General features: G+C 48.8%; 1 protein-coding gene across 4 annotated transcripts in view; it reads left to right on the forward strand.

Annotated features, from left to right (window-relative positions):
- The window catches only part of usp19 (ubiquitin specific peptidase 19), a 178,350-nt gene that overhangs the window by 59,530 nt on the left and 93,100 nt on the right, over nt 1-25,720 (forward strand). For all 4 annotated transcript variants that reach the window (XM_072473111.1, XM_072473109.1, XM_072473110.1 and 1 more), the window contains 3 exons: nt 11,025-11,421; nt 19,063-19,219; nt 21,178-21,249. In XM_072473111.1, coding sequence (XP_072329212.1) covers nt 11,025-11,421; nt 19,063-19,219; nt 21,178-21,249 — 626 coding nt within the window. The remainder of the gene's footprint in view (nt 1-11,024; nt 11,422-19,062; nt 19,220-21,177; nt 21,250-25,720) is intronic.

Here is a 25,720-nt window from a genome sequence, read left to right on the forward strand (position 1 = left end):
CCACATTATAGGCTTTCTCTTTTGCTTTGATGCATTCCCTAACTTCCTTTGTCAGCCATGGCTGCCTAATCCCCCCTCTGATGACCTTTCTTTTCTTTGGGATGAACCTCTGCACTGTGTCCTCAATTACTCCCAGAAACTCCTGCCATTGCTGTTCTACTGTCTTTCCCACTAGGCTCTGCTCCCAGTCGATGTTCGTCAGTTCCTCCCTCATGCCCCTGTAGTTACCTTTATTTAACTGTAACACCTTTACATCTGATTCTACCTCCTTTCTTTCAAATTGGAGATTGAATTCTACCATATTATAATCACTGCCTCCTAAGTGCTCCCTTACTTTAAGATCTTTAATCAAGTCTGGCTCATTACATAACACTAAGTCCAGAATGGCCTGTTCCCTCGTGGGCTCCACCACAAGCTGTTCCAAAAAGCCCTCCTGTAAACATTCAATGAATTCCCTTTCCTTGGGTCCACTGGCAGCATTATTTACCCAGTTCACCTGCATATTGAAGTCCCCCATGATCACTGTGACCTTGCCTTTCTGACATGCACTTTCTATTTCGTGGTGCGTTTTGTGCCCCCGGTCCTGACCACTGTTAGGAGGCCTGTACATAACTACCATTATGGTTTTTTTGCCTTTGTGGTTCCTCAACTCTACCCACACAGACTCCACATCATCTGACCCTATGTCATTTAGTGCTATTGATTTAATTTAATTCCTAATTAACAAGGCAACCCCGCCCCCTCTGCCCACCTCCCTGTCTTTTCGATAGGTTGTGAATCCCTGGATGTTTAAATGCCAGTCCTGAACCCCCTGCAACCATGTCTCTGTGATGCCTACCACATCATACCTGCCAGTCACAATCTGGGCCACAAGCTCATCTACCTTGTTCCGTACACTGCGCGCATTTAAATATAGCACCTTTAATTCTCTATTGACCGTCCCTTTTTGTTTTCTTAGTGTGGTGGACCTTGGTTTACTGAGCCTTTCCATACACTGTGTCATATTTTGTGGGATGGGGACTATCGTTACCTCTCCTGAGTTTTGTCTTTTCGTGCTTTTTTGTATTCCTAAGCAGCTACGCTTCCCACTGATTACTTCACCTCTTGGTTCCCTGACTTTCCCTTCCCCCCCCCCAATCTTTAGTTTAAAGTCCTATTGACCACCCTATTTACTCTTTTCGCCAGAACACTGGTCCCAGCTCGGTTCAGGTGGAGACCATCCCAACGGTATAGGTCCCCCCCTGTCCCAAAACTGATGCCAGTGTCCCATGAAAAGGAACCCCTCTTTCCCACACCACTCTTTCAGCCACGTGTTAACTTCCCTTATTCTTGCCTCCCTATGCCAATTTGCACGTGGCTCGGGCAGTAATCCGGAGATTATGACCCTTGAGGACCTGTTTTTTAATTTGAATCCTAGCTCTTTATAATCTCTAAACAGGTCCTCTTTCCTAGACTTGCCTATGTTGTTGGTACCGACATGGACCACAACAACTGGATCCTCCCCCTCCCTCTCCAGTATCCTTTCAAGCCGGTCAGAGATGTCCCGCACCCTAGCACCGGGCAGGCAACATACCATGTGGGACTCTTTACCCTGCTCACAAAGGATACTATCTATCCCCCTGATAATAGAATCCTCTACAACTACAACTTGCCGATTTACTCCCTCCCCTTGAAAGGCCTGCTGAACCATGGTGCCTTGGTCAGCTGACTCATCCTTCCTGCAACCCTGTTCGCCATCCACACGGAGCAAGTGCCTCATACCTGTTGGACAGAGTCAAGGGCTGAGGCTCCTGAGTTCCTGACTGCTGGTTCCCTTTACCTGCCTGACTTGCAGTCACACCCTGCTGTCCCTGGCCACTGGCAGGATTTAAACTACTTACTCTGACAGGTGTGACTGCCTCCTGAAACACAGTGTACAGGTAAGTCTCCCCCTCCCGGATGTGCCTCAGTGTTTGAAGCTCAGACTCCAGCTCATCAACTCTGAGCCGGAGCTCTTCGAGCAGCCAACACTTACTGCAGATGTGGTCGCTGCAGCTCGCAATGGGATCTGCCAGCTCCCACATCAAGCAGTTCAAGCACATCACCTGACCAGCCATCACTAATTAATTAATTAGTTTAATTTACGTTTGAGTTTAGCTGTGTTTTTTTTTTTTAAATTTGGGGCAGATTTGCTATCAACCACTCAGATCACAGCTTCCCTCTGACATCACTTTTGGGGGAAAAAACTGGAAAACAGGAAGTTACCGTTAGGATTTTTATACTCCGAGACTGCTCCTCCTCCTCCGAACGGCTCCCGAAATTAGGCCCGAAGAAAGAGAGAGAACAAAACAGTCGGGAAAAAGCACCTTCTCCCACTCTTCACCGAATTACCTCACTGCACCAAATTACCAAATTCTCACTCGGTCTGTATCTCTCTCACTCAGGCTGTGTGTCCTTGACCTGCGCAATGCTTACTAATGTGCGCTTTCTGTCTGTCTTTTATACAGACTTTAGGATGACTCACACTAAAACTTCAAAGAGAAGAAAACAATGTGTACCTTTGTTACCCTTAACAGGCCTCGGGTGACTGCCAGATAACTGCCCCTCAGCAATTAGGGTGGGGGCAGCTTCAGCCAATCAGACATTAATCTACACTGCACTTTTAACTGAAAACAGCAAAATTAGATTAACCACTTACCTTTCTTGCTTACCTCACTGCACCAAACTACCAAATTCTCACTCGGTCTAATAAACCAACTTTATTACTCTCACAGTATTACTAACTTTAACATCAGAAAGGCAAATAGCTTCCAATTACCAGTTAAATCATACTTACCAATGCAATGAAACAATCCTAATTGCTATCTATATCTCCACACAAACAAAACCCATCTCCGGTTGCAAGCAACTTTTAAATACAGTTAGCAGACTCGGGGATACTTGCCACAGGGAGATGCCTTAGATAAACCACCTTTGAGAAAGCAATATCCTTCAGGACCCAACTTGCATGTTCTTGCCTGTCTTAACTACTGTTTAAACGGCCAGCCTTTGAAATTGCTCCTATCCCATTCACAGGCAAATCACAAAATTCACTGCCTTGAGATCAGTTGCTGGTCTGTCCACAGTCAAGTCCTTAATCGACTTTCGATAGAAACTACTGGTCTGTCCACAGACCGATCTAACCTCATTGTATTGAGAGCACAGCTTCTTGTCCGTTCACATCCCAATCTAAAACTCAAACTTCAAAACTGAAAAACGCGATGCCTGACTGTTTCAGCCCCTAGCTCCTCCCATTAACTACATCATAAACATAAGCTGAACAAACTCTCTCATTTTCTACTCCCCAGGGAACCCTCTTAATATAAACAAAAGTCCATTCGCCCAAACTTTTACGATGCTCTAATTGCACCTCTGTCTCCAAAGAGCTGCCTGTCTTTCAAGCCAGAATTTTAAAAAATATGACTGCAGCAGTCGCACACACTAACCCAGACTTTAAACCCTTACTGCACAAACTGCATATAATATCTGAAATTCCTACATTCCTCAAAGGCTGGCAAAGCTGGGGTTGTTTTCCTCAGTGCAAAGAAGACTGAGGGGGGAAAATAATCAAGGTATACAAAATTATGAAGGACACAGAATAGCCAGGAAGAAACTTTTCCCCTTAGTAGAAGTATCAATATCTAGGGGGCTTTTAAGGTAAGGAGCAGGAGATTCAGAGGAGATTTGAGGAAGAACTTTTTCACCAGAGGAAATCTGGAACTCATTGTCTGAAAGCGTGTTCGAGGTGGGTGGTGGAGTGCTGTAAAACCCCTTGACTCAGTGACACTCTCGTCACCCCTCCGAAATCTTCTCCTTTCGCTCTTGCCATAGAATTTACATTGCAGAAGGAGACCATTCGGCCTATCGAATCTGCACCGGCCCTTGGAAAGAATAATCTACCCAAGCCCACACCTTCACCCTATCCCTGTAACCCAGTAACCCAACTCAACCTTTTTAGACACTAAGGGCAATTTAGCATGGCCAATCCACCTGACCTGCACATCTTTGGACTGTGGGAGGAAACTGGAGCACCCGGCGGAAATCCATGCAGACGCGAGGAGGACGTGCAGACTCCGCACAGTCACCCAAGCAGGAATCGAACCTGGGGCCCTGGAGCTGTGAAGCAACTGTGCTAACCGCCGTGCTACCGTGTCGCCCTCATTCAGGAAGCAAGAGATCAAATGAGTCAGCGTTTCTTCATCTGGATTGATTTTATGAAGCTCCAATTAAATTGTCTTTGACACCAGAAGGAGAGGGTGTCGCAATTTTGATCAGGAAATTAATTACAGCAGTAAGGGGGACAACATCTTGGAGAAGGCTCCTCAACTGAAGCCATAGGGGTAGAACTTCAAAATCCAAAATGAGCAATCACGTTGCTGTGCGTGTTCTCTCGGCCCCCTAACAGTCCGAGAAAAATAGAACAGATATGTAGGCAGATTTCTGAAGCGTAAAAGTAATAAAGTAGTGATAGTGGGGATTTCCACTATATGATATGTGAGAAATATGAGAATGACTAGAGCGAGGGTAGGTCCGATCAAGGACAGTAGCGGGAGATTGTGTATTGAGTCTGAAGAGATAGGAGAGGTCTTGAATGAGTACTTTTCTTCTGTATTTACAAATGAAAGGGGCGATATTGTTGGAGAGGACAGTGTGAAACAGATTGGTAAGCTCGAGGAAATACTTGTTAGGAAGGAAGATGTGTTGGGCATTTTGAAAAACTTGAGGATAGATAAGTCCCCCGGGCCTGATGGGATATATCCAAGGATTCTATGGGAAGCAAGAGATGAAATTGCAGAGCCGTTGGCAATTATCTTTTCATCCTCACTGTCAACAGGGGTGGTACCAGGGGATTGGAGAGTGGCGAATGTCGTGCCCCTGTTCAAAAAAGGAACTAGGGATAACCCTGGGAATTACAGGCCAGTTAGTCTTACTTCGGTGGTAGGCAAAGTAATGGAAAGGGTACTGAAGGATAGGATTTCTGAGCATCTGGAAAGACACTGCTTGATTAGGGATAGTCAGCACGGATTTGTGAGGGGTAGGTCTTGCCTTACAAATCTTATTGAATTCTTTGAGGAGGCGACCAAGCATGTGGATGAAGGTAAAGCAGTGGATGTAGTGTAGTAAGGATTTTAGTAAGGCATTTGATAAAGTTCCCCATGGTAGGCTTATGCAGAAAGTAAGGAGGCATGGGATAGTGGGAAATTTGGCCAGTTGGATAACAAACTGGCTAACAGATGGAAGTCAGAGAGTGGTGGTGGATGGCAAATATTCAGCCTGGATCCCAGTTACCAGTGGCGTACCGCAGGGATCAGTTCTGGATCCTCTGCTGTTTGTGATTTTCATTAATGACTTGGGTGAGGGAGTTGAAGGGTGGGTCAGTAAATTTGCAGACGATACAAAGATTGGTGGAGTTGTGGATAGTAAGGAGGGCTGTTGTCGGCTGCAAAGAGACATAGATAGGATGCAGAGCTGGGCTGAGAAGTGGCAGATGGAGTTTAACCCTGAAAAGTGTGAGGTTGTCCATTTTGGAAGGACAAATATGAATGTGGAATACAGGGTTAACGGTAGAGTTCTTGGCAATGTGGAGGAGCAGAGAGCAGAGAGATTACATAGATTACATAGATTACATAACCTGCTTCTTGGGGTCTTAGATCTTGGGGTCTATGTTCATACATCTTTGAAAGTTGCCACTCAAGTGGATAGAGCTGTGAAGAAGGCCTATGGTGTGCTCGCGTTCATTAACAGAGGGATTGAATTTAAGAGCCGTGAGGTGATGATGCAGCTGTACAAAACTTTGGTAAGGCCACATCTGGAGTACTGTGTACAGTTCTGGTCGCCTCATTTTAGGAAGGATGTGGAAGCTCTGGAAAAGGTGCAAAGAAGATTTACCAGGATGTTGCCTGGAATGGAGAGTAGGTCTTACGAGGAAAGGTTGAGGGTGCTAGGCCTTTTCTCATTAGAGCGGAGAAGGATGAGGGGCGACTTGATAGAGGTTTATAAGATGATCAGGGGAATAGATAGAGTAGACAGTCAGAGACTTTTTCCCCGGGTGGAACACACCATTACAAGGGGACATAAATTTAAGGTGAAAGGTGGAAGATATAGGAGGGATATCAGAGGTAGGTTCTTTACCCAGAGAGTAGTGGGGGCATGGAATGCACTGCCTGTGGAAGTAGTTGAGTCGGAAACATTAGGGACCTTCAAGCAGCTATTGGATAGGTACATGGATTACGGTAAAATGATATAGTGTAGATTTATTTGTTCTTAAGGGCAGCACGGTAGCATTGTGGATAGCACAATTGCTTCACAGCTCCATGGTCCCAGGTTCGATTCCGGCTTGGGTCATTGTCTGTGCGGAGTCTGCACGTCCTCCCCGTGTCTGCGTGGGTTTCCTCCGGGTGCTCCGGTTTCCTCCCACAGTCCAAAGATGTGCAGGTTAGGTGAATTGGCCAATGATAAATTGCCCTTAATGTCCAAATTGCCCTTGGTGTTGGGTGGAGGTGTTGAGTTTGGGTAGGGTGCTCTTTCCAAGAGCCGGTGCAGACTCAAAGGGCCGAATGGCCTCCTTCTGCATTGTAAACTCAATGATAATCTAGGACAAAGGTTCGGCACAACATCGTGGGCCGAAGGGCCTGTTCTGTGCTGTATTTTCTATGTTCTATGTTCTATTTCAACTTCCCCAATATTAAATGGGGTAGCCATAGTGTTAGAGGGAGTGGAATTCTTGAAATGCATCCAGGAGAACTTTTTAAGCCAGTATGTAGAAGGTCCTACAAGAGAGGGGGGGTCCTGGACTTAATTTCCGTTATCAAAGCTGGGCAGGTGTTGAAGTATCGGTGGGGAAGGATTTTGCAGATAATGATCATAACTCCGTTAGATTCAAGATTGTTATGGAAATGGACAAGGATCGGCCTGAGATCAAAGTTCTAATCTGGGGGAGGCCAATTTGAATGAGATCAGATATGATTTGGTCAGTGCGCACTGGGAGCAAACACTTTTAGGTAAATCTGTGACAGAACAGTGGGACGCATTCAAGAGGAAATGGGGGGGGGGGGGGGGGGGGGAGGAGGAAGAAGAGTACAGGGCCAACATGTTCAAATCAAGAAAAATGGTGCGACCAGCAAATTCAGTCAACCCTGGATATCCAGGGAGATACAGCACTGGATAAGTAGACAAAGGGAGGCTTATGGCAGATATCGAGGGCTCAAAACAGCAGAAGCCCTAGAGGCGTATAGAATGTGCAAGAGGGAATTTAAGAAGGAAATTAGGAGAGCAAAAGGGAGACATGAAAGGATACTGGCAGATAAACTAAAGAAAAATCGTAAGTTGTTTTGCAAGTACATTAAGGGTAAAAGGATAACTAGGGAAAGAGTCGGGGCCCATTAAGGACCACAGTGGTAATTTTTGTGTGGAGCCAGAGGACATAGGGTTCTAAATGAGAGGGACACTGGGTATAGCAATTGGGGAGAAGGACTACTAAAATTAAAGAGATTAACACAGACAGAGAGGAGGTTCTGAATGATCTGGCAGGCTTAAAGGTAGACAGATCTCCAGGGCCAGATGAAATGTATCCCAGGCTGTTGAGCGAGGCAAGGGAGGAAATAGGGGCGCTGGCAATAATTTACAATTCCTCTGTGGCCACAGGAGAGGTGCCGGGGGACTGGAGGATCGTCAATGTGGGACCATTATTCAAGAAGGGCGGTGCGGATAACCCAGGAAACTACAGGCCAGTCAGTCTAACCTCAGTGGTGGGGAAACTATTGGAAGCAATTCTGAGAGACCAAATTAATCTACATTTGGAGGGACAGGGATTAGTCAAGAACAGTCAGCATGGTTTTGTTAAGGGGGGGGCCCTGTCTGACCAACTTGATTGAATTTTTCGAAGAGGTGACCAGGTGTAGAGAGCGGATTTCATTAAAATAAGCAGGATCTGGTCAAGGTAGACTGGAAAGAGTTACTTGTGGGGATATTTACAGAAGAGCAGTGGGGGGGGCGTTCAAAAAGGAAATAGGGAGAGTACAGACGCAACATGTTCTCTCTAGGATGATAGGAAGGAGTAACAATCCCAGAGAGCCATTGAATCAGGATACGATGAAAAGGAAAAGAGAGGCTTTTTAGCAAGTACAGCAGGAGCAAATAAACTGAGGCATTAGTGGAGTGCAGGATAGAGCGTAAGAAAATAATTAGGAGAGCAAAGAGGGGATATTGAGATAGCTCTGGCTGGTAAAAGCAGGGAAAATCCCAAAATATTCTATAAGTATATCAATAAGAAGAGGATAACCAGGGAAAGAGTAGGGCTCATTAGGGACCAAGGGCAAATCTGTGGGTGGAGCCAGAGGACATTGGTAGGGTGTGAACGAATACTTCTCATCCGTCTTCACCCAAGAGAATGAGAAGGTAGATATGGAACTCAGGTAGAGAGACTGAAGTTCTTGAACAAGTTGTCATCGGGAGTGGCAAGGTATTGGAGGTGTTAGCAGGCTTAAAAGTGGACAAATCTCCAGGTCCGGATGAACTATGTCCCAGGATGCTGTGGGAAGTAAGGGAGGAGATTTCAGGGGCCTGACCAAATTTTTAATTCCTCTCTAGCCACAGGGGAAGTGCGAGAGGACTGGGGAACAGCTAATGTGGTCCCACTATTTAAGAAAAGTTGTAGAGATAAGCCAAGGAACTACAGACCTGTGAGTCTCACGTCAGTGGCAGGGAAACTATTGGAGAAGGTTCTGAAGGAGAGAATCTATCTCCACTTGGAGAGGCAAGGTTTGATCAGGAATAGTCAGCATGGCTTTGTCAGAGGGAGGTCATGCCTAACAAATTTGATTGAATTGTTTGAGCACGTGACCAGATTTGCAGATGAGAGTAGTGCAGTTGATGTAGTTTACATGGATTTCAGCAAAGCCTTTGACAAGGTCCCATATTGGAGACTTCTAAAGAAGGCAAATGCAAATTGGGATACAGGGGAACTTGATAAGGTGGATTCAAAATTGGTTCAGCGGTAGGAGACAGAGGGTGATGACATACGGCTGCTTTAGTGACCAGTGGTGTATCACAGGGATCTGTGCTGGGTCCCCTATTGTTTGTCATTTATATAAAGGACATAGATGACTATGTGGGGGGGGGGATAGGATCAATAAGTTTGCGGATGAAACCGAGATTGGCCGGGTGGTTACCAGTGAGGTTGAGTGTCTTGGGTTTTCAGAAGATATATCCGGATGGTCAAATGGGCAGAAAAAGTGGCAGATGGAATTTAATCCTGAAAAGTTTGAGGTGATACACTTTGGAAGGAGTAATGTGACGAGGAAATATTCAATGAATGGCCTGACACTGGGAAGTTCCGAGGAACAACGTGACCTTGGCGTGTTGTCCACAGATCTCTGAAGGCAGAAGGGCAGGTTAATAGGGTGGTGAAAAAGACATATGGGGCACTCGTTTTTATCAATCGAGGCAGAGATTACAGAAGCAGGGAGGTCATGTTGGAGTTATATAGAATATTGGTAAGGCCACAGCTGGAGCACTGTGTGCAATTCTGGTCATCACATTAGAGGAAGGATGTGATAGCACTGGAGGGGGTGCAGAGGGGATTCACCAGGATGTTGCTGGGACGGAACATTTCAGTGATGAAGAGAGGTTAGATAGGCTTGGGTTGTTTTTGCTGGAGCAGAGAAGACCGAGGGGCGACCTGATCAACCTGTACAAGATTGAGAGGCGTGGATAGGGAGCAGCTGTTCATCTTAGTTGAAGGGTCGGTTACGAGGGGGACACAAGTTCAAGGTGAGAGGGGCAGGAGGTTTAGGGGGATTTGAGGAAAACATTTTTACCCAGAGGATGGTGACGGTCTGGAATGCGCTGCCTGGGAGGGTGGGAGAGGCGGGTCTGGAATGCGCTGCCTGGGAGGGTGGGAGAGGCGGGTCTGGGACACGCTGCCTGGGAGGGTGGGAGAGGCGGGTTGTCTCACATCCTTTAAAAAGTACCTGGATGAGCACTTGGCACGTCACAACATTCAAGGCTATGGGCCAAGTGCTGGCAAATAGGATGAGGTAGGCAGGTCAGGTGTCTTTCATGCGTCGATGCAGTCTAGATGGGCCGAAGGGCCTCTTCACTATTATTCTGTGGTAATGTGGAAATTGGTGGGCTGGTAAGTAGTGAAGAGGATATCCTCCTGTAGCCAGGCTGGCCAGATGGGCTGATCAGTGACAAATGGAATTCAATCTGAGCTGGACAACAAGGCAAGGGAATACATGAAAACTGCAGGACCCTGGGAAACAGTGAAAATTAGAGGGATCTTGGTGCACATCGGTCCCTTAAAGTAGCAGAGCAGGTGGATACAGTGGTTAAGGAAGCATATGATACAATTGCCTTTGTTAGCCGAGGCGCAGAGTTTAAGAGCAGGGAGGTTATGCTGAACTGTATAAAACGTTGGTTCGGCCACAGCGAGAGTATTGTGTGCAGTTCTGAAATCCACATTATAGGAGGGATGTGATAGCCACTGGAAAGGGTGCAGAGGAGATTTACCAGCATGTTGCCCGGGCTGGAGAGTTTAAGCTACAAAGAGAGATTGATAGACTGGGATTGTTTTCCTTGGAGCAGAGGAGGCTGAGTGGGGACATGATTGAGGTGTATAAAATTATGAGGGGCATAGATAGAGTAGACAGGAAGAAACCTTTCCCCTTGGTGGAGGGATCAATGACCAGGGGGCAGAGATTTAAGGTTAGGAGCGGGAGGTTTAGAGGGGATGTGAGGGGAAACCTTTTCACCCAGAGGGTGGTGGGAGTCTGGAACTCGCTGCCTGAAAGAGGGGTGGAGGCAGAGACCCTCAGAACATTTAGGAAGTATTTAGATGAGCACTTGCGATCCCAGGGCAGACACGGCTATGGACAAGTGCTGGGAAATGGGATTAAAATAGTTAGGTGGTTGTGTTTGACCGCACTGATGCAATGGGCCGAAGGGCCTTTTCTGTGCTGTAACCTCTATGGTTCCAACTAATGCTTTTATTTTCTTTCCAAAAGATGGAGGTGACGGAAAAGGAGAAACTGCTGCCCAAGAACCAGGATACCGATGTTGCAGCACCTGGGTTACTGTGTGAAGCTGTGGCAAAGGCTTCAGCAAGTGTAAGTGTTCCTATGGAACAGATAGTGAGTGCAGCAGCGGGTGAGATTCCGCAACCTGTTGGAAGTGGGCTTCGGGATGCTGAAACAGCAGTGGGGGCACCTCTGGCTCAAACCCCTCCTCCGAGTGAGAACTTTGTGGGAAGATCTGTTGGGAAGCAAGCGGGCTGTGTTGAACAGATAACTGGAGAAACAGTGCCAGTGGAAAGATGCCTTGAAGAAAGCACATCACTGCCTTGCTCGCCTGTGGAAAAGACCGATAAGACAAAGGAGGAGCCTGCTGAGGAAAAGGTTGAAGGTAATGGGCTGAGGCACATTTTTAAAATATGTGCAGAAAACTAGAATTAAAGCACTTCTGTTTTTTTGCCATATTCTGTCTTCGTTCTTAATACAAAAAATGTACAGAACAGAAGCAGGCTGTTCAACTCCGATGGTCTGTGCTGGTCTTATGCCTCACATGAGCTTCTTCCCAACCTACTTCACCTAACCCCATCAAAATATCCTTCTAATCCTTTCTCCCTCATGTATTTACCTGGCTTCTTAAATACATCTATGCTATCTTATATTCATGGACCCCAGTTTTGGGGTCTCCCACAAGTGGGAAGGCAGTGGTGCGGTGGTATTGTCGTTTGACGAGCAATCCAGACAGTCGGGGTGATGATCTGTTAGATGGTGGAATTAAAAGTCTGATGTTGACCGTGAAACCATTGTCGAATGTCTAAAAACCTACCTGGTTCTCGAATGTCCTGTCGTCCTCATGTTCTTCCTCCTTACCTGGGCTGGCCCACATGTGGTTGTCTCTTAAATGCCCTCTAAAATAGCCTGGCAAGCCGACATCGACTCTGGACCCCATGAAGTCTCATGGCACCAGGCCAAGCATGGGCAAGCATACCTCCTGTTGATTACCATGTACCATCCACACTCAGCTGGTGACACCATTCAGCTGATGAATCAGTACTCCTCCACTGAGATAGCATTAAGGATGGCAAGGGTGAGGAACGTCCTATGGTGGTACCACCATAGATCAAGCTGGCTGGGTCCTAAAGGACATAACTGCTGCTGGACTAGGATTTGGCAGGTGGAGTGGGGGGGGAACCTACAAGAAGGAAAGAAATACTTCCATCTCATCCTCCCCAACCTGCCTGTTATGGATGCATTTGTCCTCGGAAATGGCCAAACAAGCCACTCCGTTGTATTCGACCGCTTCGAAAACACAAAAAGGAATGAAACGGGATGGACCACCTGCATCGAACCAGGCTCCGGAAACAACAACAGCAAACCCAGCCCTGCCGACCCTGCAAAGTCCCCCTTACTAACATCTGGAGGCTTGTGCCAAAGTTGGGGGAGCTGTCTCACAGACTAGTTAAGCAACAGCCTGACATGGTCATACTCACAGAATCATACCTTACAGTCAATGTCCCAGACACCACTATCACCATTCCTGGGTATGTCCTGTCTCACCGACAGGACAGTCCCAGCAGAGGTGGCGGCACAGTGCGATGCAGTCAGGAGGGGGTTGAACTGTGAGTCCTCAACATCGACTCTGGACCTCATGAAGTCTCCTGGCTTCAGGTTAAACATGGGCAAGGAAACCTCCTGCTGATTACCACGTACTGGCCATCGCTGATGAATCAGTACTCCTCCATGTTGAACACCACTTGAAGGAAGCACTGAGGGTGGCAAGAGGGTGGCGGGTGAAAGCAGAACTAGGGGGCATAGCCTCCAAATAAGGGGAAGTAGATTTAGGACAGAGCTAAGGAGGAACTTCTTCACCCAAAGGGTTGTGAATCTATGGAATTCCTTGCCCAGTGAAGCAGTAGAGGCTCCTTCATTAAATATTTTTAAGATAAAGACAGATAGTTTTTTGAAGAATAAAGGGATTAAGGGTTATGGTGTTCGGACCGGAAAGTGGAGCTGAGTCCACAAAAGATCAGCCATGGTCTCATTGAATGGCAGAGCAGGCTCGAGGGGCCAGATGGCCTACTCCTGCTAATAGTTCTTATGTTTATGTTTAATATGCTCCAGGTGGGGTCCTTCAATGTCCATCACCAAGAGAGGCTCGGTAGTGCCACCACAGACTGAGCTGGCCGGGTCCTAAAGGACAGAGCTGCTAGACTGGGACTGCAGCAGGTGGTGAGGGAACCAACAAGAGGGAAAACATACTTGACCTCATCCTCTCCAATCTGCCTGCTGCAGATGTATCCGTCCCTGACCGTATCGGTAGCAGTGACTACCGCACAGTCCTTGTGGAGACAAAGTCCTGACTTCACATTGAGGATACCCTCCATCGTGTTATGTGGCACTACCAGCGTGCTAATTGGGATAGACTTTGAACAGATCTAACAACTCTAGACTGGGCACCCACGCGGTGCTGTGGGCCATCAGCAGAATTGTATTCAACCACAATCTGCAACCTCATGGCCCGGCATATCACCCACTCTATACCACCCAGCCTGGGGATCAACCCTGGTTCAATGAAGAGTGCAGGAGAGCATGGCAGGAGCAACATCAGGCATAACGATGAATGAGGTGTCAACTGGTGAAGCTACAACACAGGACTACATGTGAGCCAAACAGCATAAACAGCAAGTAATAGAGCGAAGTGGTTCCACGACAAATGCATCAGATCTAAGCTTTGCAGTCCTGCCACATCCAGATGTGAATGGATGGAGGAGCCCAGCACATCTGTGCAAAAGACTAGGCTGAGGCATTCACAACAATCTTCAGCCAGAAGTGCCGAGTGGATGATCCATCTCGGTCTCCTCCGGAGGGCCCCAGCACCATGGTGGCACAATGGTTAGCACAGCTGCCTCACAGTGCCAGAGACCCGGGTTCAATACCAGCCTTGGGTGATTGTGTGGAGTTTGCACATTCCCCCCGTGTCTGCGTGGGTTTCCTCCGGGTGCTCCGGTTTCCTCCCACAGTCCAAAGATGTGCAGGTTGGGTGGATTGACCGTGCTAAATTGACCCATGATGTCTAAAAAATTTGGTGGGGTTACGGGGATAGGATGGAGGAGTGGGCCTAGGTAGGGTGCTCTTTGAGAGGGTTGGTGTCGACTCGATGGACCGAATGGCCTCCTGCACTGTACGAATTCTATTATCACAGATGTCAGTCTTCAGCCAATACGATTCACTCCACGTGATATCAAGAAATGGTTAAAGGCACTGGATACTGCAAAGGTTTATGAGCTCCGGCAATAGTACTGAAGATTTGTGCTCCAGAACTTGCCACGCCCCTAGCCAAGCTGTTCCAGTACAACTACAACACTGGCATCTACCCGCAAATGTGGAAAATTGCTCAGGTGTGTCCCGTACACCAGAAACAGGACAAATCCAACCCAGCCAATTACCGCCCTATCAATCTACTCTCCATCATCAGCAAAGTGATGGAAGGAGTCATCAACAGTGTTATCAAGCAGCACTTAGTCAGCAATAACCTGTCACAGACACTCCGTTTCGGTTCCTGACCTCGGACAAAAGAGCTGAACACCAGAGGTGAGGTAAGAATGACTGCCCTTGACGTCAAGGCAGCATTTGACCGAGTGTGGCATTAAGGAGCCCGAGCTACACTGGAGTCAATAGGAATCGGGGGGGAAACTCTCCGCGGGTTGGAATCAAACCTTACAGAAAAGGAAGATGGTTGTGGTGGCTGGAGATCCAAGACGTCACTGCAGGTCTTCCTCAAGATAGTTTCCCAGACCCAACCACTTTCAGCAGCTTCATTAATGACCTCCCTTCCATCATAAGGTCAGATTTGGGGATATTTGCGGGCGGGAGTGGGGACGTTTGCGGGCGGGAGTGGTGAAGTTTGCGGGCGGGAGTGGGGACGTTTGCGGGCGGGAGTGGGGACGTTTGCGGGCGGGAGTGGGGACGTTTGCGGGCGGGAGTGGGGACGTTTGCGGGCGGGAGTGGGGACGTTTGCGGGCGGGAGTGGGGACGTTTGCGGGCGGGAGTGGGGACGTTTGCGGGCGGGAGTGGGGACGTTTGCCGGCGGGAGTGGGGACGTTTGCCGGCGGGAGTGGGGACGTTTGCGGGCGGGAGTGGGGACGTTTGCCGGCGGGAGTGGGGACGTTTGCGGGCGGGAGTGGGGACGTTTGCCGGCGGGAGTGGGGACGTTTGCGGGCGGGAGTGGTGAAGTTTGCGGGCGGGAGTGGTGAAGTTTGCGGGCGGGAGTGGTGAAGTTTGCGGGCGGGAGTGGTGAAGTTTGCGGGCGGGAGTGGGGACGTTTGCGGGCGGGAGTGGGGACGTTTGCCGGCGGGAGTGGGGACGTTTGCCGGCGGGAGTGGGGACGTTTGCGGGCGGGAGTGGGGGCGTTTGCGGGCGGGAAGGGGAGCGTTTGCGGGCGGAAGGGGGAGCGTTTGCGGGCGGGAGTGGTGAAGTTTGCGGGCGGGAGTGGTGAAGTTTGCGGGCGGGAGTGGTGAAGTTTGCGGGCGGGAGTGGGGACGTTTGCGGGCGGGAAGGGGGCGTTTGCGGGCGGGAGTGGTGAAGTTTGCGGGCGGGAGTGGTGAAGTTTGCGGGCGGGAGTGGGGACGTTTGCGGGCGGGAAGGGGGGGGCGTTTGCGGGCGGAAGGGGGGGCGTTTGCGGGCGGGATGGTTGGGCGTTTGCGGGCGGAAGGGGGGCGTTTGCGGGCGGGAGTGGTGAAGTTTGCGGGCGGGAGTGGTGAAGTTTGCGGGCGGGAGTGGTGAAGTTTGCGGGCGGGAGTGGTGAAGTTTGCGGGCGGGAGTGGTGAAGTTTGCGGGCGGGAGTGGTGAAGTTTGCGGGCGGGAGTGGTGAAGTTTGCGGGCGGGAGTGGTGAAGTTTGCGGGCGGGAGTGGTGAAGTTTGCGGGCGGGAGTGGTGAAGTTTGCGGGCGGGAGTGGTGAAGTTTGCGGGCGGGAGTGGTGAAGTTTGCGGGCGGGAGTGGTGAAGTTTGCGGGCGGGAGTGGTGAAGTTTGCGGGCGGGAGTGGTGAAGTTTGCGGGCGGGAGTGGTGAAGTTTGCGGGCGGGAGTGGTGAAGTTTGCGGGCGGGAGTGGTGAAGTTTGCGGGCGGGAGTGGTGAAGTTTGCGGGCGGGAGTGGTGAAGTTTGCGGGCGGGAGTGGTGAAGTTTGCGGGCGGGAGTGGTGAAGTTTGCGGGCGGGAGTGGTGAAGTTTGCGGGCGGGAGTGGTGAAGTTTGCGGGCGGGAGGGGTGAAGTTTGCGGGCGGGAGGGGTGAAGTTTGCGGGCGGGAGGGGTGAAGTTTGCGGGCGGGAGGGGTGAAGTTTGCGGGCGGGAGGGGTGAAGTTTGCGGGCGGGAGGGGGGCGTTTGCGGGCGGGAAGGGGGCGTTTGCGGGCGGAAGGGGGCGTTTGCGGGCGGGAAGGGGGGGCGTTTGCGGGCGGGAAGGGGGGGCGTTTGCGGGCGGGAAGGGGGGGCGTTTGCGGGCGGGAAGGGGGGGCGTTTGCGGGCGGGAAGGGGGGGCGTTTGCGGGCGGGAAGGGGGGGCGTTTGCGGGCGGGAAGGTGGGCGTTTGCGGGCGGGAAGGTGGGCGTTTGCGGGCGGGAAGGGGGGAGACGTTTGTGGGTGGTGGGAGGAAAATTGAGCTCAGTGAAAGCAAAATTGAACAACTTTACGTACTCTGTTCTTTGTACTTTAAGAGCACACTGTGAACATGACTTTGTAACTTGTATATTCTTTCAGTGTCTCGTTCGAGCTGTGCTGAAGAATAGCTTAATTTAAGTAGAAGGATTTTGGTTGGGTAAACAAGGGAAAATTGTTTCCACTGGCAGGAGGTGCCAGTTTTCAAAGGAGACAGATTACTTAATTGACAAAATGAGCACGGGGAAAGTGAATTTTTAAAAAACGTCGTGAGTTGTAATCCCGAAGCTGCTGCCTGAAAGGATGCAGATTCAGTAATACATTTCAAAGGGGATTTGAACAGATATTTGAAAAGCATAAATTTGCAGAGCAATGGGGTAAAAAAACAGGATTGGGGCCAATTGAATGGCTCTGAAACAAGCCTGTGGTTTTGTTCGAAATAACGATGCAGGCATGTTCCTCTTGACTTTGACAATCTTCCACACCCTTGGAGATGCTATCAGGTGTTTCCTTCTGGGAGCATTTTGAATGTTAAAGGAGCTGAGGAATGAGAAAATTACATTGGGAAATAAAGGGCTGTACGGTTGCAGTCCACACAGGGCAGGGAAGGCATCTCAAAGCTCGCGGTAGTAATGTTGTCCCAGCTAATTCAAAGTATGATGAGGCTGGCTGTCTTGCTACCCACCTCAATGACATGGTCACAATAAGCAGACCACACTCCCCAACGTTTCAATGTGAAGAACTGGCACAGAGTCTCCCCTGGGTCTGATGTGCTTCAAGAGCAGCAGTCTGGGCACTTGTCAATTTTCCAAGTTATGCACTCGGAGAGTAATTGGAACTGGAGCTTGTACAGAATGTGGCACACAAGGACTGATTTCTTATTGCAAGGTTGTGGAATTACGCGAGGTGAAGGACGAGAGCAGAAGGGCAAGTGGTAGTAACTCACGTCATTCACTTGGTTTCAAAAACTCAATGCAAAATGCTTGTGCTTGCGCCCAAATGGGGGGGGGGGGGCAGTAAAACTGAATCGCAGAATAAATTAGACAAAATGTGTAGGCAGGATAGGAAACAGGTTGGATTTCATGCAAACCATTGAAAAACATTCCAAATGGAAAGGACAATCAGACGACAAGTGTGGCCCATAAAATGGGATTGAATTATCACAGGAAGAAGCCGAAATAAGCCCAGGGCAGTCTTAAGTCAAAACACAACATGTTCAACAAATACAGAGAAGCATTCAATATAAGGAATAGCCAAAATAGTAGAATGCCGAATAAAGACATGATCAAACTGGAGCTTGAATGCTGGGTCCTAACAGATCACTGAGATAATAATCTTTACTATCACAAGTAGGCTTACATTAACACTGCAATGAAGTTACTGTGAGAAGCCCCTAGTCTCCACATTCCGGCGCCTGTTCGGGTACACCGAGGGAGAATTCAGAATGTCCAAATTACCTAAAGAGGGCCGCAGAGAAGTCTTCAACAGGAGATTTTGTGTGGCAATCTAATAAAGATTTAAAAGATGGTGGAGTGGCAAGTGGTAAATCCAGAATACTTCAAATTGCAAGTAGGATATAAGGGTCAAACTAGTAAAAGGTGAATCAGGAAGTTCTCTTGCACATGGTGATCATCACTTGGGCTAGATTCCCAAGTAAAGTTAGGAATGTATAAAACACTGGAACCATTTAAGACGCAGTTGGATACTGCAATGAAGAGGGGAGACCAGACTTCTGGATGGTCCCACAATGTATTCCTCATTTGTAACTTACTTTGTGATTCTTGGCTTCAGAACCTTTAAAAATGTTCTTTCATGGAAGCGAACATTGCTGGTAAGGCCCAGCATTATTGCACATCCCCAGTTGCCCTTGAGAAGGTGATGGTAAGTCACCACCTTAAACTGCTGCAGTCCGTCTGGTGAAGATATGTCACGGTGGTGTTAGGACTTTTCTCTATCGAGGTTGTACAACTGAGTGGCTTGCTGGACCGTTTCAGAGTGAATTTAAGTCAACAAATTGCTGTGAGTCTGGGTCACATGGAGGCCAGACAGGGTAGGGACGGCAGATTTCCTTCCCTAAAGGACTTGTGAACCAGGTGAATTTTTACAGCAATCAATAATAGTTTCATCATCGTTGTTACTGAGACTAGCTTTCAATTCCAGATTTCTATTAACAGGTTCAATTTGAACAGCTGATGTGTTGGAATTTGGGTCTCTGGATCACTGGTTGAGTGTCATTACCACTGCACCATCTCCCCTGATCAGTCTAAGATTGGGAAAAGTGTTCACCAACTGCAGTGATGAGCAGAAAGTATTGCACTGAAACCACGTGTGTGACTGACTTGAAATTGCATTGGCACTAATTGTTTTTTCTCCTTCAATGTCTCGCAGTTCCAGATAGTTATGTGAATTTGAGCTTCGTTAAGTATGACTCTTATGAGAAAGGAGCCGATGCTATGGTCGTGCATGTGTACGTAAAGGAGATCTGCAAATCCGTGTCCAAGGTTCTTTTCCGAGAACAAGATTTCACACTCATTTTTCAAACCAGGTGAGAACCAAGCTCGGTGGTTAGAGGATTTTCAGAGGGTGAAATATTTACTATCCACCAGTACAGAGAATGTGCAGGGTGGCGCTGGAGAATTTGAAACCCAATTTTAATCAGGCGCTGTGGTGTGTCTGCCTTGGCGTGGGAGGTTGCATCCTGGCCTCTGAGTTGGAAGGTTGTGTGTTCAAACTGGATTCCATAGACCTGAACACACAATCCAGGTTAAGGCCCTTAAACTGATGCTCCGTCCGGTGGAAGTTAAAGATCCTGGCGACATGGTGGCACAGTGGTTAGCACTGCTGCCTCACAGTGCCAGGGGTCAGGGTTCAGTTCCAGCCTTGGGTGATTGGCTGTGCGACGTTTGCCCGTTCTGCCTTGTCTGGTTCAGATTAGGTGGATTGGCCATGCTAAAATTGCCCCATAGTATCCGAAGATATGCAGGTTGGGTGGGGTTGCGGGGATAGGGTGGGGGAGTGGGCCCAGGTAATCTGCTCTTTGAGGGTCATTACAGAGTCAATGGGCACTGCAGGATTCTGTGGTCTGCCTAGGTTTCTTCCAGGTGCTCGGGTTTCCTCCCACAGTACAAGATATGCAGGTAATGTGGATTGGCCATGCTAAATTGCCCTTTAGTGTCCAAAGATGTGCAGATTAGGTGGATTGGCCATGATTTTTTGGGGATAGGACAGGAGAGTGGGCTTCGGTAGACTGCTCTTTCGGAGGGTCAGTGCAGATTCAATGCGCTAATTGGCCTCCTCTGGAGGGGTTCTTCTATTCTATGGTATGAAGATGTATCAAGGCTCCAGAGCTGGGAAGTTTGTTCTCAGCCGACTTGCTTATCCTAGTCTGGGCCGAGGTACAGCAGGGTGGCACGGTGGCACTGTGGTTAGCACTGCTGCCTCACAGCGCCAGGGACCTGGGTCTAATTCCGGCCTTGGGTCACTGTCTGTGTGGAGTCTGCAAGTCCTCCCTGTGTCTGCGTGGGTTTTCCGGGTGCTCCGGTTCCCTCCCACAGTCCAAAGATGTGCAGTTTAGGTGGATTGCCGTGCAAAATTGTCCCTCCGTGTTCAGGGATGTGCAGGTTACGTTATGGGATTACGGATATAGGGCGGAGTAGATTAGTGCAGACTCGATGGCCCAAATAGCCTCCTGCACGATAGGGATTCTATGATGCTAACAAGGATGTTAGGTATGACAACCTAGGAACTGGGCGATGAGGTGGGACCAAAGCTCCAGCAACTCTTCTGGTGGTTGGTACCAGTGGTGGATCTTTAGTTTTCTCCTTCTCTTTCCCCTTCCCTTCCATGTTTGGGGTAGCGTGTTCCTGGACTACCTCAAGAAATCTGCTCTAAGAGGCCTGAGTGAAGCTTGCCAGCTGGGTGCTGGTACGACTCCCATTAAGGCCACTCACACACTACCTGACTGCTGGGACAGAATCAATATCCTTGCAGTACCGAAATTCTAGATCCCGTTACTTTTCTCCGCGGCAGTAGGGAAGGGCCTCGGTGTGGTAGTTGTGTATTGAACCAGGGAGTGCAATGCTCACATATCAGTGCCAAATGTGCTAATGATGACTCCTTGGGATCAGCCATCTTTCACAGCTATTGGCCATGGGCTGCAGCAATGCAGGAAGTCTAGATTAATCATCATTGACTCTCACTAACCGTTCAGTTCAGGCTTTCACGGTCCAATTAATTTTTTCGGCCACAGGGAAAATATTCAGAAGTTGGTTTTCCCTGTCACTTTGCCATTATGCTCTGTGACTTTGAGACTGGGATTGAATTTAAACTGGTATTCCCTTGTAATGTCCAGCATATCCTGCTGAGCGAGATCGTGCGTCAATGCTATTTTCAGTACATTTTGCCTTCCACTTTAGGTGGTAGTGATGAATTATAATGTTACGGGGTAATTGGTTAAGAGGCAGATTGTATCTTCTATGTTACTGTTCTGATTTTGTTTTAAAGCCACGAACTATTTCTTCGCATCCACCCTGACTGTGGACCAAACACCGTCTTCAAATGGCAGGTTAAAGTTCGGTAAGAGCTGCCGTAATGTTGTCAGTGTTTGCCACATGCCACATATCACTCACTGGTTATGAATGGGTCTACGTTTAAAAGTTATAAATCACTTCACTTGAGGCAGAGCATTCTGCAATGGTACAAGAACTTTATTTAAATGAACAAGCAATGCTCCTTGGCATGCTCTGAGATTTCATTATTGCAACGTGTTTGGAGTGGTCTCTGCTATTTCACAATGAATGTCACCCCAACAAACACTCCATAAGGTTAGCACTAGTCAGCAGATTTAGGATCGTAGAGATGGATGGAACCACTAGCGCCATACGCTCCGGCATTGCTGGCCTTTACTCGGGCTGCAAGCGTGATTTATACACAGAATTGAACCCAACTCCAAAAAATAACCTGTTTTATTTTTGTTAGAGTGAATTTCCAATATGGAATGGGCCTTTTGTTGTGAAGATTTGTCATTGGATAGACATATGGACGATAAGGGAATAGTGTAGATGGGCTTTAGAGTGGTTTCACAGATCGGCGCAACATCGAGGGCCGAAGGGCCTGTACTGCGCTGTAATGTTCTATGTTCTATGGTCAATGTTTTTGACCCAAAGAGCAGTTTCCAGTATAAAAGCCCATTCAGTGTCTGGATGATGTTGGACGCTGAAAGCACAGGGCTAAGACCAAAGCAGACCAAGGCAGGCCAGCAGCACGGTTCAATTCCCGTAGCAGCCTCCCCGAACAGGCGCCAGAATGTGGCGACTAGGGGCTTTTCGCAGTAACTTCATTTGAAGCCTACTTGTGACAATAAGCGATTTTCATTTCATACTATCCTATACCAAGCACTCGAGTCTGGTCCAGTACTAACTGCAAACCAACTAAAGACCCTTCTACACTCCGCCAAGTGTTTCCATTTCTTTCGCCAGCTTTCCTGCCTGAATGTAGACCGTGACAAAGAGTCATCCAGACTGGAAACGTTCGCTCCCTTCTCTCTCCACGGATACTGGACTCCATCCAGACTGGAAACGTTCGCTCCCTTCTCTCTCCACGGATACTGGACTCCATCCAGACTGGAAACGTTAGCTCCCTTCTCTCTCCACGGATACTGGACTCCATCCAGACTGGAAACGTTAGCTCCCTTCTCTCTCCACGGATACTGGACTCCATCCAGACTGGAAACGTTAGCTCCCTTCTCTCTCCACGGATACTGGACTCCATCCAGACTGGAAACGTTAGCTCCCTTCTCTCTCCACGGATACTGGACTCCATCCAGACTGGAAACGTTAGCTCCCTTCTCTCTCCACGGATACTGGACTCCATCCAGACTGGAAACGTTCGCTCCCTTCTCTCTCTCCACGGATACTGGACTCCATCCAGACTGGAAACGTTCGCTCCCTTCTCTCTCCACGGATACTGGACTCCATCCAGACTGGAAACGTTCGCTCCCTTCTCTCTCCACGGATACTGGACTCCATCCAGACTGGAAACGTTCGCTCCCTTCTCTCTCCACGGATACTGGACTCCATCCAGACTGGAAACGTTCGCTCCCTTCTCTCTCCACGGATACTGGACTCCATCCAGACTGGAAACGTTAGCTCCCTTCTCTCTCCACGGATACTGGACTCCATCCAGACTGGAAACGTTAGCTCCCTTCTCTCTCCACGGATACTGGACTCCATCCAGACTGGAAACGTTAGCTCCCTTCTCTCTCCACGGATACTGGACTCCATCCAGACTGGAAACGTTAGCTCCCTTCTCTCTCCACGGATACTGGACTCCATCCAGACTGGAAACGTTAGCTCCCTTCTCTCTCCACGGATGCTGGACTCCATCCAGACTGGAAACGTTCGCTCCCTTCTCTCTCCACGGATACTGGACTCCATCCAGACTGGAAACGTTCGCTCCCTTCTCTCTCCACGGATACTGGACTCCATCCAGACTGGAAACGTTCGCTCCCTTCTCTCTCCACGGATACTGGACTCCATCCAGACTGGAAACGTTAGCTCCCTTCTCTCTCCACGGATACTGGACTCCATCCAGACTGGAAACGTTCGCTCCCTTCTCTCTCCACGGATACTGGACTCCATCCAGACTGGAAACGTTTGCTCCCTTCTCTCTCCACGGATACTGGACTCCATCCAGACTGGAAACGTTCTCTCCCTTCTCTCTCCACGGATACTGGACTCCATCCAGACTGGAAACGTTAGCTCCCTTCTCTCTCCACGGATACTGGACTCCATCCAGACTGGAAACGTTCGCTCCCTTCTCTCTCCACGGATACTGGACTCCATCCAGACTGGAAACGTTAGCTCCCTTCTCTCTCCACGGATACTGGACTCCATCCAGACTGGAAACGTTCGTTCCCTTCTCTCTCCACGGATACTGGACTCCATCCAGACTGGAAACGTTAGCTCCCTTCTCTCTCCACGGATACTGCCAGACTTGCTGAGATTGTCCAGTGTTTTCTGTTTTTGTTTCCGATTCTAGGATCCACAGTAATTTGCTGTTATCTTTCTGATTGAATTATTTAGTAATTTTCTGATTTAGTCCCACATGATGTAACATTGAAATTTCATAAAAGACTGCCTCTGGATTGAAATCCGGGTTCTGGACATACAGCAAACCCACTTGTGCCACCCTCAAATTTACTATAGCACAACTGTTTGTTTTGAAACAACTGCAGTAATTCTGGGTGATGGGCCTGCCGTTGGATGGTTGCAGATTAAATGTTTGCTGTTGGCAGATGCCCTTGAATCTCGATCTGACTGTCAGCTGACATTGAGCAACTCCAAATAAGTTCAGCTATCTCAAATCCTCCACGCACCTGTTGCCTCTGAGCCCACTGGACTCGATTTTCTATTTCACCGCCCCCAAGTGTACATGACCAGAAAATCCTTGTTCTTTGCTGGTAAAAGCTTAACTGCAGCCTGCTGCTTCAGTCTTCCTCAACCCTATGTCTTGGTACAAATTCTGTACTTTCCACCATGGTCCGAACTCCACTCGGCCACCAGTGACTATTGCCAGCCACCTCCAGCGTCATGCTCCGTGACCTCCAATCTCCTGAGAAGCTCCCTGTTGTATCGATGGTCCACAAGGCAATTGTATTGGAAGAAACATTTAAAATCAAATAATAATCTTTATTATTGTCGCAAGTAGGCTTACATTAACGCTGCAATGAAGTTACTGTGAAAAGCCCCGAATCGCCACTTTCCAGCGCCTGTTCGGGTACACAGAGGGAGAATTCAGAATGTCCAAATTGCCTAACAGCACGTCTTTCGGGACTTGTGGGAGGAAACCGGAGCACCCGGAGGAAACCCACGCAGACACGGGGAGGACGTGCAGACTCCGCACAGACAGTGACCCAAGCCGGGAATCGAACCTGGGACCCTGGAGCTGTGAAGCAAGTGCTAACCTCTGTGATACACTTTGTTAGGAGTATTGACAGTTAAGATGGATTAGAATTTTAAATTTGAAGGGAGCAATTCTGTTGTAATCCTTCCCAAGAATGTATGTGGACCATCTCATTCTGCATAACTGCATTATTTAAATTAAAACTGATTAAGGAATGTACACGGCCAGTGAAGACTGGTGCGGCTGAGTTGGGTAGATTTTGATGGATGAGGGAGTTGACGGGGGGCAGTCAGGAGAGTGGGGTTGAGACCAAAACCAGATCAGCCAAGGTCTCATCGAATGGTGAAGCAGGCTCAAAGGGCGGCACAGTGGTTAGCACTGCTGCCTCGCAGCGCCAGGGACCCGGGTTCGATTCCCGGCTTGGGTCACTCTGTGTGGAGTCTGCACGTTCTCCCCGTGTCTGCGTGGGTCTCTTCCGGCTGCTCCGGTTTCCTCCCACAGTCCAAAGATGTGCAGGTTAAATGGATTGGCCATGATCAATGCATGGGGTTGCGAGGATATGATGGGGGTGCTCTTTGAGGGCCAGACTGGAGGAATTCTATGAATGGCCCACTGCTCCTAATGCCGCTGTTCTAGCAAACCACGAGACAGGTACAAACACAGTTTTCCATTCCAACATACATGCTACCCCAATGCTTCCCAAATCTTTTTTCTGCTGTGGCCCCACTTTAATAATAATCGCTTATTGTCACAAGTAGGCTTCAATGAAGGTACTGTGAAAACTTAACTTCACAGTCGCCTGTTCGGGGAGGCTGGAACGGGAATTGAACTGCTGCTGGTCTTGTTCTGCATTACAAGCCAGCTGTCTTAGCCCACTGTGCTAAACCAGCCCCTGGTTTCACATTTGGTATGACCCAGGGTATAAACTGAGGGTTAGGGTGAGTGTTCAAACAGTCGGGATAAAGGCAGAACAAAAACTGAAATACTTAACGCTTTGCAGGTTCTATTGGTGTCAACAATCCAGCCTCAGCTCATTTAGATTAGGCTGCGTCCATGAGCCAAAAATAAACACACATTTAAAAAGGCCTTGCACCTGATTCCAGGACTGTCAGATTTGAGGCTCTGCTCCACAGCTGCCATTGCT

The sequence above is a fragment of the Scyliorhinus torazame genome, chromosome 13, assembly GCF_047496885.1.
Source record: "Scyliorhinus torazame isolate Kashiwa2021f chromosome 13, sScyTor2.1, whole genome shotgun sequence".
NCBI classification, from domain to species: domain Eukaryota; kingdom Metazoa; phylum Chordata; class Chondrichthyes; order Carcharhiniformes; family Scyliorhinidae; genus Scyliorhinus; species Scyliorhinus torazame.